General features: G+C 35.0%; 1 protein-coding gene across 1 annotated transcript in view; it reads left to right on the top strand.

Annotated features, from left to right (window-relative positions):
- The window catches only part of LOC129248795 (interaptin), a 67,776-nt gene that overhangs the window by 11,215 nt on the left and 38,268 nt on the right, over nucleotides 1-18,293 (top strand). The window contains exons 2-16 of the mRNA XM_054888411.1: nucleotides 1,714-2,007; nucleotides 2,058-2,090; nucleotides 6,565-6,600; nucleotides 6,803-6,838; nucleotides 6,901-6,927; nucleotides 8,280-8,309; nucleotides 8,372-8,428; nucleotides 11,652-11,681; nucleotides 11,734-11,760; nucleotides 11,815-11,853; nucleotides 11,930-12,133; nucleotides 12,421-12,561; nucleotides 12,629-12,808; nucleotides 12,865-13,111; nucleotides 13,176-13,264. Of these exons, the coding sequence (XP_054744386.1) occupies nucleotides 1,714-2,007; nucleotides 2,058-2,090; nucleotides 6,565-6,600; nucleotides 6,803-6,838; nucleotides 6,901-6,927; nucleotides 8,280-8,309; nucleotides 8,372-8,428; nucleotides 11,652-11,681; nucleotides 11,734-11,760; nucleotides 11,815-11,853; nucleotides 11,930-12,133; nucleotides 12,421-12,561; nucleotides 12,629-12,808; nucleotides 12,865-13,111; nucleotides 13,176-13,264 (1,470 nt within the window). The remainder of the gene's footprint in view (nucleotides 1-1,713; nucleotides 2,008-2,057; nucleotides 2,091-6,564; nucleotides 6,601-6,802; nucleotides 6,839-6,900; nucleotides 6,928-8,279; nucleotides 8,310-8,371; nucleotides 8,429-11,651; nucleotides 11,682-11,733; nucleotides 11,761-11,814; nucleotides 11,854-11,929; nucleotides 12,134-12,420; nucleotides 12,562-12,628; nucleotides 12,809-12,864; nucleotides 13,112-13,175; nucleotides 13,265-18,293) is intronic.

Below are 18,293 nucleotides of genomic sequence, written 5' to 3'. Positions count from 1 at the left end.
AATGCTTTAGTACAGAGTATTTCTCATGCCGCTCCGTGACTGGGGTCTCGAGATATAGGTCAAAACGTGGGCCCTAGAATGTGTTTGTACAATATGGATATCAATTGGAAGCTGTTGGTGAATGCTTTAGTACAGAGTATTTCTCATGCCGCTGCGTGACTGGGGTCTCGAGAGATAGGTCAAAACGTGGGCCCGGGTAACCTTTGGTTGTGGATGTGCAGTATGGGCATCAAATGAAAGCTGTCGATAAGTGCTTTAACGTGGGGTAATTTTCATACCTATTGATTACTAGGGTCTCGAAATATATGCCAAAACGTGGACCCACCGTGTCTTCGCCCAGCGAAGCGGGTCGGGTTTGCTAGTTACTATATATAGGGCTGTGGAGTTTGGTGGGATTCCTGGTGGCTAAAACGTCATTTCTGGTCGCAGTCTCGAGACAAGTGATAAAGGGATATTTAATTAAAAATAAAGTTAGTCCAGTTGAAAGGCCCTTGACTAATGTTAACGTATGTTTTTACTGTTCGGAGGGGAAAGTGGTTAACAGCCGTAATGTTGCAGAGGCCAGAAATGAGGGTGACCCTTCATTTACAGGCTTTAGGGTGTGGCCTAAGGAGTGGATTTCCAAAATGTCACTGAAATTAGAAAGTTGTTGAATATTGAAGGTAATAATAAAATAGTACATTTTAAATTGTAATAGACCGATAAATTGATTAGTGAATCCAGGTATCTGTGTCGTATTTAAGAAAGTCAAAAAGGAAAATATACGGGTGTACGAAAAAAATAATGATAGATGAAGCTAAGCGGTATCATTTGTGATGTCCCAAAGATGTCCCTTCTCACGAATCTAGAAGGAAATTTCTTGGTCTTCAATCCCTTCTTATCTATAATGTTTGCTTCCAACATTCTTTCGGGATCCATAAATTGCCATGGAATTGTCAATTCTTTTAACCGTGGTCTACACCTGCCACCACTCTTTGTAAAATGTTAGTAAAACATGGGCTGAAGAGTCTCGGATCTAAAAAAGAAACCACTTTTTTTTGTTCAAAATTAACTTTATTCATCTACGTAATTTCCATCAAGAACAACGCAATCACTCCAGTGTCGCTCTAACATTTATTTATTTATTTTTATTTATCTTTTGCCTCAAAATTTAATGTATTGTATTGCCCTTGGACTTGAAATTTTCCTTTGACAACTGTTCGTCTTTTAAGTTTGCTACTTGCATTCGGGCTCGGCGACCGATTTTTCAAAGGATTGGATGATCTGGTTCTTAGGTAAAAAAAACTATAATTATTTCCAAACTAGTGTAATTGATTGAGGCGAATCTTGAGGAGAATCTTGTAAAGAGCTTGTTGTGGCATAGCTGTTGTATTCATACAATGTATGTACGTTCTCAATTTATCATTTTATAAGTCCTTTCAGAGATGAAGCGATTTGCTCGGCAAAAGGAATGATAACCTTAAACGCAACTTACTGCATACTTACAGGTGGGAAATAAAGCGCAACTCGCTTGAACCTATGAATCGCGTTTACCAATTGAAGTTGCTGGATAAAACACATGTTTCAAAAGATAGTAGGCTTCTTCTTTTCGCCAAGCGTTAACAAGTGGCCAATAGATAAAGCAACTGGTACACATGAACATACATACATACCATGTTTTAAAATAATACTATATATGTAATACAAAATTTTATAATATTTTTATTTTTACAGATTAAGCTTGTAACTTATCAGGAGTGGGTGGATATGCTAATGCAAATTAATGAGGTGATAATTGGCAATATGGTAGATCTGGAAAGCGAGGTAGCAGAAAGGCTGGAGTGCATGAAGAGTCGGATTAAATCGACTTGCAGCGAAGGAAGTAGTATTGAGCAGAAATATCGTCAGGATATTTGTTCGCTAATGAAGCTTATAAAAAATGCATATCACCATGATAACTGGGACATTCAAGGACTTGAATTCCACACTGTTAATCTAAATGAGATTTTGAGTGCCAAAAATGCAACTGTAAGATTAATAAAATAAATAACTCGGCAAATTAATTGTATTATTTGCAGTGTTCGGACCCGGAACGTGCAAATAACTTGAGGGTGAGTAGAAATAAGTTGTATGACTAACATTTCAATTATTAAACGCTATACCAAAAATCTGAATATCTGGATTTAGGAAATTTAATGTTAACATTATTGAATTAAAATAAGATGAACCCCCTTATTAGAAACGATTGATTTTTGTAAAATTTCTCAACCGTTTAAAAGCGATTTCAATTGGGGCATACCAATTTACCAATTAGAATTCACAAAAATTACTACTAAAAGTACAGAAGTTGTTTAAATAAAAAAATATGCAGGGACGAGTGGTCGTGCCAAATGTCAAATGCTAACATTGAGTTAATCCGGTATTTCCCAGAACTTTTTTGTCTTATATTTTGTTGAAAAGATGTTTACTTGTATATTTTGACCTCCACATATATTTATTATATTCCGTTATCGCGCAAGGACGGGGTACCTCTATTTTGGCTCCATCATTTCCTCATACGAATGTCAGTGCTTCTCAACGCAATTGATTCCGAGTAACCTCTTCATTGACTTGAAGATTTTTATATTCATCAGTGGACAACTTGGTGGAATACGATTTTCGTGAATTGTTCCGTTAACATTATATACTCCTGATTTGAGATAAGCCAACAGATGATATATGCTTGGGAAACAGGTTATCAAAGAAAAACGAAAATGGCAACGATTTCAATGTATCAGGAAAATTATCGATCATACTGATCAAATGACGGCGCATTTTTCAAATTTGGCTTCATACTCAACATTTTAACGAGGATCCTTTTCCTGGTAAATTTCGAAGTTCACCAATTGCCTGATGTAGTGCAAGGGTACCAATCTGTGTAGCCCAATTGTAGCGGTTTGGAATTGTCTTCGAAGTGGAGGATTTACAAAATCTCTTGAAATCGATTCCGAAGGTCTTCATCATGACTCCACAAATTTTTGTTACTCGCGTGATAATTGTAGCCAGCAATGATCAATGTGCCGACAAATGTTCGAAGTTCGCCGACTGTTATATTTGGGTTTGTGCCAATTTGTCCGACAGCTTATACTGCACTTTGCTCGCAAAAGTGTTATCAAAAACTTTTAAAATTTTTCGTGTGGTAGTAAGTTACGACAATCTTCGTAATTTGTTTCCTGGCGGTAATCCAATATTTAAAGATTTCGGCTGCACTTTACGTAACCGCTTTCCGTCTGGTGTTGTTGTACAAGTGGATGATGTTGGTTGATCCTTCATTTCTTGATGTGTGTCTTCAACAATAATAACAAAAAGTTAAAATTGTTGCTAAGCTAAACATTCCTCCAGTATTATCTTTTTTATTAAAATTTTGTAAATACCGTCCGCTAACCGTTAAATTTTTACAACTGCCTTTTCAACATCATGTTCGCCAGATCCATATGTATGTTACCATCTACAGGAGGCTCAATGTAAATGGTAGTTGGTATTAGTTGATTTTCAACTTCTACTTCATCGAGCCTTTGAATGTAGCGCCAAATTTTTAGATGTCAACAAAATTTAAATGAATTTATTAGAGGCATTTACAAACAAAAGCACGGAAAATCACATGACATGTGGAAAAAACATGTACCATAGGCGACCCAGGTTTCCATATGGTAACTCCTCAAGCAAAATGCGAAAAAATAAAACAAACAAAAATTTGTTCAACAAAAATAAACTCGCGTTTCACAGTTTACTTCATTAGCTACCAATTATTGTAGTATAATTAATATTAAAATCGTTTGAAAAGTATTGATATACATATGTGTATACATTCCGAAGTGCCATATCGGAAAACGGTATTTATTAACTGGTTTTTGTCACCTCAATTTCACATACGATTGCTTCGCTAATTAAACTCAGAATAATAGAAACTAATTTTTTTTTGCAATCCACAAATATTTTGCATCAAGTAATGTTTTTCTTTTATTATTTTGCCATGTCGTGTTGAATTTATTCATGTAAATGCAACGGCATATTTTGTGTTATCATATGGTAACCGTGGGTTATTTCGCTACATCTCTGCTCGACTAACGTCACAACAAATTTGCATGCGAAAGCAGCAACAAAGTATGGCTATACCTGATTAAACTGGTATAACTGTCTGTCAAACACATGTAATTAAGGCAGCTCTATTCCAGCGTTGCAAATATACGAGGGGTGCCTTTTATATGTCGGGATTAGAGAACAAAAACAAATTTTAATCATCGAAAATCACTTTATTGTTTTTCAAAATATTCTCCATGAAGAGCTATACACTTTTGCATGCGTTTGAACCAATTATCGAAGCACTTTTGCCACTCTGAATGAGGTACCTCCAAAACATGCATTCTGAGTGACCTCTCAGTTTGTTTTTTACGTAGGGGAATAAAAAGAAGTCATTCGGTGCCAAGTCAGGACTATACGGCGGATGACCCATTAATTCGATGTTTTGGGTGCTCAAAAATGCAGTTGCTTGAGCCGATGTGTGAGAGCTCGCATTGTCCTGGTGAAGAGTGATCCGTCTTTGGCGATAGGTTTTCCTAATTTCTTGGAAGACAACTGGCAAACAAATGGTTGTGTACCACTCAGAATTTACTGTTCTGCGTTGTTTTAGTGGTACGGTTGCGACATGTCCAGTTTTTCCATTTACTTGGAAGTGCTTCTTGCGCGAACAACTTTTATTGGATTTGGCTCATCTTGAAACTTTACTTTCGGGCTCATACGCATAAATCCATGATTCATCACCCGTTACGATGTCATAGACGTGTTTCGAAGCCCCGCGATCGTATTTTTTGAGCATTTCCTTCGACCAATCGACACGAGCCTTTTTTTTAGCGATTGACAAATTGTGTGGGATCCAACGCGAACAAATTTTTTTGACAGTCAAATGTTTATTATGTTTATTTGAATGTATGCTGGTCCCACTAATGCCTAAGATTGTCTCAATCTCACGATAGGTCGTCAGGTGATCTTGCAATATCAGTTCGCGCACAGCATCGATGGTTTTCGGTACAACAACTGATTTTGGACGACCTTCACGAAATTCGTCTTGGAGTGAACTACGATCACGATTGAATTCACCATACCATCGATAAACGCTGGTCCTTGATGGAGCTTCATCGACAAAAAATGAATTAAGTTCATCTATGCAATGTTGCTGAGTTAATCCACGTCGAAAGTTGTAAAAAATAATCGCACGAAAATGTTGACGATTTAATTCCATATTTGGACCGAGATGAATCTTTTAAGTTACAGTAAACAACACAAATAGCGCTGGTATTTCAAACCGTTCTGAGTATGTAAAAGCCAAAAAATGTCAAACTTTGCGATACAGCTGTCAGTTGCCAGATTGCAACACCAGGGTTGCCAAATCGCGAAATATAAAAGGCACCCCTCGTATCTAAATTTATACCATACACTTGCTAACGCTTGGCGAAAAGAAGAGCATTATAGATGGCGTTTGCTCTGAAATGTAATAGGCCATGATTTGATCGTAGGCAATATAAAATAGTAACAAGACCACTTTTTCATTTGTATATTTCCTCATCTTGCTTATTTGTCATCGGTATTTTGCATGTGCATATAAATTGGTATGGTGTGCAAATATGTATGTATATATAGAAAACACATTTTAAATGTATAATTAGCAGAATTAGTATTCATATTACCAAATGTATTGAAACATAGCCAAAGTAATTGACCCAAAAAGGAGTAGTAAACTTCGTAAAAATGAACCATCTATCATGCACTATTCATGTGCATGTATGTGTGCAAGTATGTCAAAACCAGTGTGTGGATTGTAATTTTGTTTTTATTAGATAAGTTTTAAAAATTGTGGTGCATTCCAATACTCAAATGCAGTGTGGCAGATGTACACATAAGTTCTAAAATGCGAAGCTTTTAACTCTTTTTTTAAACGGTGGATAGGTCCCTTAGAAAAGCAGGCAAAAAAAAAAAAAAACAAATCGGGATATGTTCCACAAATTTAAAAAAACTGTAAGATGAAAAAACTAATTCTTTTCCACAAAACTGAGCAGAAGAAGTAATGAAATCCATATACCTATCTTAAAACAAAAACAATTAATTTTTATAAATAAAGTTAAATTAGTGTACAGTGAAATTTCAATCCATAAGTACAAAACATCAAATTAAAATTAGGAATAAAAATCAATTTTGCAACTATTCATCGCTTCTCAATAACAAACGTGTACGTTTATTACGGACTGGACGAAAAATGCCATCAGTAGATATGTCAGATATATCCAGACAGAGCGGATAAGTAATAAAAGAGTGGACTGCTTTTTTTGGCCAATAAAATTCTGCACAAGCTTAAAGGCTCTTAAATATATACATATGTAATAAATTCCAAAAGTAAACGGGTAGTAGATTAGCCCTACATATATAATACATATGCACTTTATTAAATCAGCTAATTTACTCTGAATATAACAATAATTGAACACAATTTTATTTTACCTAAATTATAATTGCTTGTACATACATATAATTCATATTTTTACTTTTTACCAGGATCCGTTCGACGATGATCAGGACTCATGCAATAGGGTGCGTAGGCGCAGTATTTTTTAAGCCTCATCGCTTCATATTGTATTTTATATATCATAGGTATATTTAGCTAAAATCATAAAAATTATTTAACCTAAGTTGTTCTTTAATTATTGTTTCCTAGTGCATATTTTGTAAATTTCTTTACTAATGGAAATATTATATATAAATACATATATCGTTTATATGCGCTTATTTACAGTGTTGTGTTAATGATCCGGAATATGAATTAGAAAATGTGAGTACTTACTATGTCTTGAATTTCAGAATTGTAAAGAATTTACGATTATACATTTTCAGGTTACTTTTGAACCGTCTGATGTACGGGTAAGTGAGTGGCATAGCCCATTTGTTTATATTTATTCGACAATTTATTTTTGCGTTCCGTTCATAATGTATAAGTAGAACGAACGTGGGTAAAAAATCAGAATGCAATTAAAATCACGGCTCACAAGATACGCTATTTGGCTAACAATGGCTTTAACCGGGTCTGATTAGCTGAAGTCGGGTTAGGTCGCTCATTGTGACCGGTTCGACCTTAAAAATCGATGTTCGGTCGTTCTCTATTTATCTGAAAATAGCCAAAATTTAAGTATTTAAAAGCAATAAGATGAAAACTCTTATGGAAGGTCTTATGTAGAACAGGGTACGTCTACATAAAATCATTGCTGCGCCTACACTCTTTATGAGCTTTTTAAATCTGCTTATGGGTCAATGTCGAAGATGATAAGAACATCCTTCGCTGTTCTTTTGGCTAGTATGTCTCAGTGTTCCAAAATAAAGTATAAATCGACTAATTATGTTCACCAATCGGATAGATTTAAGGAATATGAAAGCAGTGATTGTGGTGTTATGAAATTTACACATAATCCCTCTTCCTCCACCAAAATGTAAATAATATACTCGTGTGTACCCTATTTATTAGGGCGCAAATCAATTTCCGTCAAATCATATGGTAATTTCAGGTTCGATAAATAATTCTAGGGAAAAATATAGAAGACACCATATATATTTACGTTTAATTCAAGTTTATTTTTTACCTTTAGCTTTTTTATAAGTAATTCACAATTTCCAACAACTGTTGCACACAACATGCCTGGATTTAAGTTTTTGATAATTTTTATACACGCGCGCACATATGCACAAGGATATTCTAGTTTTCTTCACATAATGGTTGTACTCGTATGTAACAAGATCAAAATAGTTCTCTTGTGACTACGGCACACATAGCCTAGATATTCCCTTTAAGTTGAAGGAAAAGTATTCGTATATTCAAACTTCTAGCTATTATCGTTCAGTGGCCAAAAGTGCCGGAATATATCTTTAACCTTTCTTTCTGATATAATATATCGCGTCGAATTGAAAAATAATAGGCATAATATTATAGTCTCTTTTTAAGCAACAGCTCTTTGGTCTTTTGTATTTTTATCAAAACCATTTATTTTTATGCAGTTAACATTCCGAATATGGACAAAATCTGACCAAATATATACAGTTTTCATTCATTCAATTCATAAGTCATCCTAGGTTTGCAACAACAACAACTCACCTAGTAAGAACTGAATTCATTTATGTATTTAGAGATACTCGTACAAAATTTACGTTACACGACTATCTTTTTACTCTTTTATTTTGCTTTGATGAGTAGTCTCTTTCTAATAATACTTGTATTCTTTCAGTGTGGTCATACAAGTCGAACTACTAATATGGTAAGTTTAAAATTTTCAGCAACAGTTTTTGGTATAAATTATAGCTATATAATATATTACAGACGGGCAACGTCGGCAGTTACGTTGATGCTTGCGATCAGAAGTGCGTAGAAGATATTGTAAGTATACTGGTGAGAACATCATTACATATATTATATGTACTCGCTTGCTAATGTGGTAGTTTCCCTCCAGGGAAATTATTTTATATCAAACTACTTCGTTTCTACGGCGGCTGCCATATCCAAATAGCTTATGAGTGTCCGGATTCGAAACTACTCAGAGCATGAAACACCAAATGATAGGTCTTTTTTGTAATTTCTGTCATAAAAAGCTCCTCATAAAAAGCCGAACGGTAAGATGGTTCGGAGGTGGCATAAAACTATAAGTCTCTCCATTTATCAAACAAAATAATAGCGCCACAAATTGGAAGAGGAGCTCAAGCATCTAATAAAGAATGTACGCCCCAATTAAATATGTATACATATGGTATACTTCGCTTTTAGGAAATGTAGAGCCATGACTAACTCCCGTTCTTTCTTTCCTCGATGCACTCGTACTTATGTAAATATTAATATATATAATATAAGCAAATGGTGAAACTTATACGATACCCCTAGAAAATGTCAATCATCCACCCATGTATCTAGTTTTTATAGTTTGGAATTTGCAATAAATTCGACAAATGAGATCTAGCCAGTACGACTATAGCTCATATATCGACTATAGCTCTGATGAAAATTTCTTCAACTTTATTCCTTAAAAAATGAACGATCGCCATAATTGTGTATTGGTTGATCGCAAACTCCAAGAAAGTGAAAATACTGAATGTTGAATTATCATAGTGACAATATTCGTGGTTGAATGGAGCGATAGCTGTCTGACAGAAAGAATGCTGGAAGAACGTCATTACTCAAAAAATCAAAAAATTTATCAAAAAGGTGAAAAGTTTTCTATTTACTATGCCTCCCTAAAAACATTTCCTTCTAATTAATATATATCGCAATAGCCTTCTTCGACACGTTTCTGAACTACAAATTAAGCCGATAAATAACAATCATATAAACAGAAACGACCATTTACTCGTGTTTATCTAACGATATAATTCAGTTGAGCTCTTCGGCTTTTTCATGGCAGAAATACACTCGGAGTTTGGCTATTGTCTGCCGGGGGCGATCGCTATTAGAAAAAAAACATTGTCTTTATTTTGGTATTTCACGGAGATTCGAACCGACGTTCTCTCTGTGAATTCCGAATGGTGGTCACGTGCCAACTCATTCGGCTACAGCGGCCGCCATACGACCACGTAATACTTCCGAGAAATGGAAAGGAGAAAGGCAATTTCATCGTAAGATGGATCATTCCAAGAAGAGTAAAAAATACCGCTGGCGAATCTGTCTCTTGGCTGTAAATACATTGGATGAGATTCTTGAAAAATTAATCTTATAAAATGTTTTATAAGTCTTCTTTAGACGATTCTAAATTCCACGTTTTTGAAAAACATATGCAAATCCTGAGCTACTTCCATTATATACTACCACTAGACAAGTAACGGAGAAACAACATAAATATATTATGTGTTTACGGTATCCGGTCATTTTTCCGAATCGAATTTCCCGAATGCCGCTGGCCCGAATGTCTGAAATTCCGAATAACAAAAATCCAGAATGCCATTTTCCCGAATGCCAGTTTCCCGAATGGCTATGTCCCCGAAAAATAAAATTTTTTTTTTATTAGTAATAAAGGATTTACTGCAATAAATTTTTGTAAAAGTGAACATATAATATACATACATATTTGTAAACCAATTAGAGCACAATATTATAAGAAATTGCTTTTAAATAGTCCAATACTCTGTTTTCTCTTCTATAATTATCGTAGGAAGCTGTGATCGCTTGGATTCTGCTTTGAAGCTGATACCATTTCTTCTTTGGTGTAGCTCTTACCGATCTCCCTAAACTTAACTCCGCAATAGCACACTCTGTATCGGCTTGCTCTTTTTGTATTTCTGTCAGAAGGGAGTACAAATCTGGGTGGTGCTTTCCCACTACTATCGCGAATCGGTTATGCCACCCCTCGCTGACGTTGTTCGTTCTGCAAGCTCCTTGGAGAGCAGCTTCATGTTGATTTCACAATTCGATTGGATATTGAGGCAAAATCTGTCTTCTACGGCCTCTTGCTGGTCGTCCTAGAACGTAATTTTCAGCAAAATAATCGAGGACAGGACGAAGTTCATCTGGTGAATTAATTAAAAGCAACTGAAAACTAGGCTTAACGTCATCTGGGGGAACATAAGCCAAAGACAACATCATGTGCACACTTTACCATACCATTTATGCGTCAATTATTTAAAAATATTCGGTAAATTAGTTATTCGGGAAATTGGTTTTCGGGAAAATGGATTCGGGAAACTGGCATTCGGGAAAATGGCATTCGGGAAAATGGCATTCGGGATTTTGGTTAATCGGAATTTTAGACATTCGGGCCAGCGGCATTCGGGAAATTAGATTCGGGAAAATGACCGGGAATCTGTGTTTACTACCATACATCCCTCCAGTTTTTCAGGAACATTTTGAGAATCTTAAAAACTCGAAATGATAAAAATGGTTTACTTTTTTAAAATAATTAATAAATGTTCATGATTTATTTCATTTAAGTTATTGTTTCAAATAAAACTCATACCATTAAATATCTCGAAATAAGAAATATATGACTTAGACCATTTTCATAATTATGGGCACATATCTGTAACAAACAAAACTATGCCCAAGTTCACACAACTTCCAATGTCTTAATAATTGATAAGGCAAAGTACTGGAGTTTCTATTGCTTTTAGTTTATTAATTTGAAATCTTAAAAATATATGATCATCAAATGTGGTCCAAATAGATCGTAATGCGCGAAAACGATGATTGCTTGCATATATGCCTTTTTTTGTACCCTGTTACATTTTAAAATATTTAATTGGCGCTAATACCTTGTTTGGGTGTTTGGCCAAGCCCCCCCTCTTATTTGTGTTGTGCGTCTTGATGTTGAATTCTAATGGAGAGACCTGCAGTTTTAATCAGACTCCGAACGGCAGAAATTTTTATGAGGATCCTTTTAATGGCAGAAAAGCACTCGGAGGTTTGACATTGTCTGCCGAGGGGCGACCTCTATTAGAAAAAACGTTCTATCATTTGGTGTTCCATGTGCGGCGATTCAAACCTACGAACTTCCGAATGGTAATCACGCACCAAGCGATTCGGCTACGGCGGCCGCAAAACCACACCAATACAATAATGTATGCTTATACATATATAAATATATATATTATATTTAAATTATAAATTCTGCTAATTACAGACTTGCAAAGCCAGCTGTAATACGATTACGGTAAGAGAACTTACATAATACATAAGTTTTACTAAATCCGCTTTATTTTCAGGCTAAAGAACCAACATGTTCTATTACAGTAAGTTTTTAATAAACTTTGTTAAAAGTCATTTTGCATTATTTTTACTTTCAGGAAATCTTACAAGATTACTCTTTCGACCCACGGAGCAAGGTTGGTATGAGCATTATAATCACAACTATTAAAAATAAAAATTGATAACTTATTTTTGATGAATAAACATAATCAGAAATCTATTATACAAGAAGAAAACACAAACACGAATTTACGTGCTCTTGCTGTAGAGGTCGCTGCCAAGCATGATGAGATCTGTGATTTAAAACGGCAAATTTCCTGCCTGGAGGAGGAGATACAAAAGGCGCAACAAAAGATTCAGCTTAAAGATAATGTTATAAAAGAGTTACGAAACGATTTGAAATGTGCCAATACCAAGGTCTCTAAATCCCATATGTTTGAATTTATACTTCATTTTTTGAAAATGTTGTCATTTTTGTCATCTTAACATATTCATCTTAAAAAAACAAATACGTTTGCTTAAAAATTTTGCCCTCACTGTTTTCTCAAATCATTCACATAAACAAATTTCTTTTCAAAAAATCAACAATTTCTTTTTGTAACCTACTTGGCACTCTTTCTGACGTTCTTTTGTGTTTTTGTTTCAATTGAAACCAATTTCGGCTTTAAATTCTTCACTATTTTTTTCTACTACTATTTTAAAAGCTAACACAGAACGCTTCAAATATTTGTGTTGCATGCGGCGGTGAGTCGACCTTTTACAGTATGCCACCGATTAATTTGGAGCAACAGTCATCAAGAAGCGCTTCAACACAGGTCTCTGCTGGTCCGGATTCATCCAATCAGGTGCACCTCGCTTGATATGTATATTGTATTCCCATTTGTCATTTATGAATGCTATATCTGCGAACAGTTTCCATGCCTTACTGAAGACTATTCATATGACTATTTGAGTAATGCCGGTCAACTGGAACAACAAAAGCTAAAGGACCTCGATGCTGAGTTAAATGAGCTTTTTCGAGTTACTAACGATTTTAAAAATCAAAATCTGGAGTATCATCGGAAGCGGTTGTCGGATATTTTCCAAAAATCAGTTAATGCATCTATAACATTAAACTTATTATTTACTAAAATGGTATTTATAATTAGGAAGCAGAAAAAGCGGAAGCCTATCGAAAGTTGGATTTTATTCGCAAACAACTTGTCAACCTCGATGTTTCAAGCGGTCAACCATCAAAACATTCAACCAATGATTCTGATTCAGGTTTTAGCTCCAAAGTTGACGGTAATCAGGATGCAAAGATTTTAAATGGCTTGCGCGATCATCTACGTCGACTAAATGATACGATTTGCGACTTGAAAAACTGTATACAAAATCTTAAAATCGAAAACAATGGTAAATGCCCTGTAAATTTCATATAACGAATAATTGAAATGTAATCTGCTAAAACTCTATGCAGAACTTTCCACGTGTTTAGAAACAGAAAGGGACTTTGCGCAGCGGAACAGTGATACGTTAAAGGATATAGCAGATATGCTTTCTGGAATGGTAAGCTGCTAAAGATTGATTGTATTATTTAGTGAAAGAAGAAAAATTTGATAAAAATTACTACATAAAAAATAATAGGGTGGAAAAGGATTTTGTAATCAAACGAAAAATTCAATAAAATACTGCTGATCCACCATTAGTTTCTAAAAGTAACTCAAATTTGTAGGCTTTAATTTTCAACAATTATAAATTTACTTTACTTATTATTAATGAACATTTTTTTACTGTTGTTGAACGGATTACTTCGAAATTTTCAGTGGATCGTTTGGTTAAAATAGGGAGAGGAGTATTCGCGCCACTAAAACAATACTTATTTATAATACGTTACTCCTCTTATGGTTTTTATTGTTAATTATGAATAATAATAATAAGTACTATATGTATTATATGTATCTGCATTCATGATTCGGTGTATTATATGGTTGAAGTTTTCTACAGCCCAAGTTATCTTGGTTTCGGTGACAATGTTGAGGATTTTGGAACCTAATACCGCATCCGCAGTAGGACTATGTATTGGTATAATCGCTTCCTCTAAATTACTTGGGAAGTGAGTATTTAGTAATAGATCTAATGATTCTTCGTTGTCTGTCCAGCTGGAGTCTGGCTTCTGAAGATACCCTATAGGTTGAGCAGATTTGGTTAGGATTTTCATTGAATAAGTAAAGGCTGATTTTTAAGAGCTTGAGAACTTAAAACGATAATAGAAAACAGAAAGACTGTTGGAATGAATTTTTTTTGTTATAACCTAGTACATGATTTCATGGCATTTATTTTTTGGTATCCGGCCTCTGTCCTCCGGGGTTACGAGTTACATGGTCCAATCGATCAGTCCAATTGTTGACAACTTTTTCAAATAAATCTGGCCGTATGGCATCAATAGAATACTCGTATTAGAATAGAATAAATCTATTGTTAAGTGAGCTGTATGGCAAGTTCCGCCATCTTGTTGGAACCAAATGTCGTCACCGCAACGGCAGCTCCTTTTTCATTTCCGAAGAAATAAGGACCGATGATGCCGACAGTGCTTTTTGAACTTCGCGAACATATATACTTAGTCTTGCCATAAGTTCTGTTACAAGTTAAGTCCCTTATAGATATGAAATTATAATACGTTTTTTTAAAATCATGTAAATATTAAAAAAAAAAATCTTAAATTTTCATTCGAAATGGCCACCATTTGCTTTTTTGCTTTTACACAAGCCTTCAGACGATTAGGTCATTCAGCTATTGCAGCACGCACGATTTCCATGGATATTGACGTCGCTGCTCGAGCCAAAGATTGTTTGAGGCTCTTAAAATTTCTGTGAGGTCTTCGATTGACCATATTCTCCAATTCTTCCGAACTGTACTCCAATAGATTCAGATCTGGACTTCCAGACAGCTAATCTTCTGCAGCTATGAACCCAGGAATATTGTTTTTCAGCCACTGCTGGGTGGTTTTTGCCTTATGGGCGGAAGCGAAATCTTGATGGAAGATCCAACGCTCTCCATTGAAGAGAGTACTGCTCAACTGTTTCATCACGCCTTCTTAGACATCCTTCTGGTACATTTTAGCCTCAGTCTTAACCCCTCTTTCGCAGAAATGAAGAGATGTAACACCTTCACAAACCATTACGGAGGCTGGATGGTGGCCACGCTGCACCTTTGTTTTTTATCTTAAGAAGTTTTAGCATAGATTTTGTCGTTTTGCTTAATAAAAACTTCTTCAACAGTGAAAATTTTCTTACCTGTGAAAATAATATTTCCATGGCCGTTGTCTTTCATTTCCCTGGACATGATTTTCTGCTTTCTTAGGGGATTTTTGCGAATTCCTTCCCGAACGGCTTTTATGGCTGAACTGGTTCGAACTACGCGAAGACGACCATTTCTTTTTCTGTCTGTCCCTTCAGATGTTTAGGAAAAACGATTGAACGAGGTAAACAAGCATTCTCTAAATATTAAGTTTGTTCAGCAATTCGTAAATCTCACTTGCACTTTTACCACACTTAGGTAATGCAATCACTGTAATGCGATTTTCCTTAACTCCCCCACTCCAAGAGAAATTTGCCATGAAACTGAGTATAATTTATGATAACTTGCCAAACCTTTTCGAACAGAAATGTCATTCTCAGCTGTCAAACCATAGTTAATGATATCGATAGCTCTCGTCAGCTGCACGATATCCGGTAATAACATAGAGTCACTATCATGCAATTTTCGGCAAACGAGTACACGCTTTGATACTGCTTTGGCGTGATGGAGGTTCACTTGGAGGCATTTGCGGTGCCTCTGGTTGATGGTTGGAGTGAAGAGTCATTATTGGCGGTTTTTTATATGAGGAGGCTTTTAATGGCAGAAACACACTCGGAGATTTGCCATTGTCAGGCGAGCGGCGACTACTATTAGAAACAACTTTTCCCTTTATTTGGTATTTCATGCCCGAGGTTTCATCTCACTTTCGAATGGTTCGGTTACGGCACGCTGAACACAAATAATACCAAAATCTGAAGATGAAATTTTTTTAATTACAATCACAAGCAAAGAAATTTGGATTTCTAGTGAAAGTGAACAGTTTTAACGCGTTCATAGTATATGGTTCATAAAACACCATTGCTCAAGTAAGATTTTTACTACGAGTATCTACAATAATAAGCTTTGTACCTCGTCTGCAAACATCAGAAAATTCTCAGACGTGAAATGGGTCGGTAAATTATTAATAAAAAGTTTTAATTGCAATGGAGCGTAGTGAGTTCTTTGAGGTATGGTAGGTGGAACATATTTTTATTTACAAATTATTTTCTATCTTCTAGGGAACTAGCAAAGAGTAAAAGGAGGTTTCCACTTATTCCATAATGCTTAAACTTATACAAAAACCTTATCGAAGGTTGAGCGAATGTTTCTTTAACGTACGAAATCATTCCCGTTACATTTAAATTTTTTAAAAGCTGTATTCTTCCCGTTCTTTAAATTTGACAATTTTGAATTAAAACATTGTAGTTTGATGCATATAAATGATGGTTTTAGAGAAAAGAAATTAGTTATTATGAGTGAAAGTTTGAGTTGGTCACACAGAAGGTCTTAGAGGCTTCTTCTGTGTGATTTGTGGTTGAAGCTGGTGGTGTGGTGACTTCAGGTTTCTGCTTGGAGCTGAAGATTTATTTCTTTGCAGCCTTTTCCTCGCTTTCGGTGGCTTCTTCAGTCGCCACAAATAGTTCAACCTTGATTTTTGGCCTAAGTTTGATCTTTGCGGGCCCTGGTCTATACTCTCCAGCCCATCTTTTTCAGTCCTTCATTCTGAGCTTGGTCAAATCAAGAACCTCGTTCGCTCTTGTATCTTTCCCCGGCGTAAGTCTTAGAATTACTACTAATATACTGTTATATGAGCGGCTAGGCCTCTACGACTTTGTCTTCGTGGCGAGACAGGTTTTCTCGGCATTTGACAAAACGTCATCCCCTATGGTTTTCCTCCACTTTTTTAGCTGGGGTAGCATTCAAAGATCAGTTTCTGTTTTTAGTACTTTCTGCGGGTTACCAAGAAGTGTTTTTGGCATGCTCTCTGGCACTCTCATAGGTCTGTGCTCATCCTCTCGCGATATATGAGAGGGCTTTAGCAGCCACTGGTCTTGTACAATTTTTAGTGGATTAATTCTTATTCTTATAAATAAATAAACAAATAACACATAACAGATATGTCACGCTTTTTTTTTTTTTGAAAATTAACTTTATGTGCCAGGAGGACGTGATTATTGACCGATTTCATCCAGTTTTAATACCAAACTGCTGTGGACAAGTTGCATTGAAATATATTTATTTTTGCTCGACTTATCGTGAGCTTGGACGGACGACGGACGGAAGAACAAACATGACTATCTCGAATTTCGTTATCCGTAAAATTGCCTATATATCTACATATCTCACTCCCTTTATGCTGTTATATACAATACTTATGTGAACAAAATTATAATTCCTTGGAAACAAGTGCTGGGCTATAAAAAGTTAAGATATAAATGGAACAAAAATCTCAAATAAATATAAAAGTGATTCGAATGAGAGTAAAAGTACTTATTTTATAAAGTTAACTAAGTTTGACAAGTTGCGAACACATAACCAATTTTTGTAATATCATTAGTTGGTTTTCCTAATAACAAATTGATTAGGGAAATAATTAATATGAATAATAAAGCTACATATAAATAACATCTTAACAAAGTTTTTTCCCGAACATCAGGAATGCAGGAATCAAATCTGAAAGAAGGATCTTGTGATCTTGAAAATTTAAAGGACAAAAAAATTTGTTTAAAATTTTATTGTTATTTATTTATAAAATATAGTATATTTTCAAAGACTAAGTAAATGCTAATATCATTCAGGTTAAATTAAAAAATAATATGCAATTTTATAAATATAAACTTAATTTATTTTGATTTTTCTTTTGTTAGTTACAGAACTTGGCTCTCTCGTGAGGAACCAACAATATTCGCTCATCATACTTACTTCCCAGAAACCTTGGTATCTCTGCCTTCATTTGTTTGTAACATCTCTCCCATGCTCCTCACTTTCAAATTCTCCGTGAATAAATGCGAATATAAATAAGAAGTGAATTTTTAAAAACTTATTTACTCCTGCAAAATAAATAAAGACATAACACTGATCTTATATCCAAAAATAATAATTTTTGATTACCCATTTTAAATAATTTTCTAACATATCTTCAATTATACTTTTGTATTTTGTGCTTTTCTTATTTTCGAGAAACTCAGTTACTACCACTCGAAAATAATTCCAAGCAGAAGATTCAACAGCTTAATAGCTTGGCAAGCTTAGAGTAATCGCGAAGTTTTTTTATTTATGGCTCCATAAATATACCCTCTTTAATTTGAATATCTGAGCATCATTAGCGCAAGTTTTTTATGAAGCGAAGGTAATCATATGTTTTTTTTGACAAAAAGTTTTAAGATGACATTATTTTCCGAATTGTAACAGCATTAATATTGCGCTAATTGTTTTTATATGCTATCTACCGCCCGGCTATCCCATTAAATCAATCAGC

The sequence above is a fragment of the Anastrepha obliqua genome, chromosome 5 (assembly GCF_027943255.1).
Source record: "Anastrepha obliqua isolate idAnaObli1 chromosome 5, idAnaObli1_1.0, whole genome shotgun sequence".
NCBI lineage: Eukaryota > Metazoa > Arthropoda > Insecta > Diptera > Tephritidae > Anastrepha > Anastrepha obliqua.
This window is presented reverse-complemented; position numbering and strand designations above follow the sequence as displayed.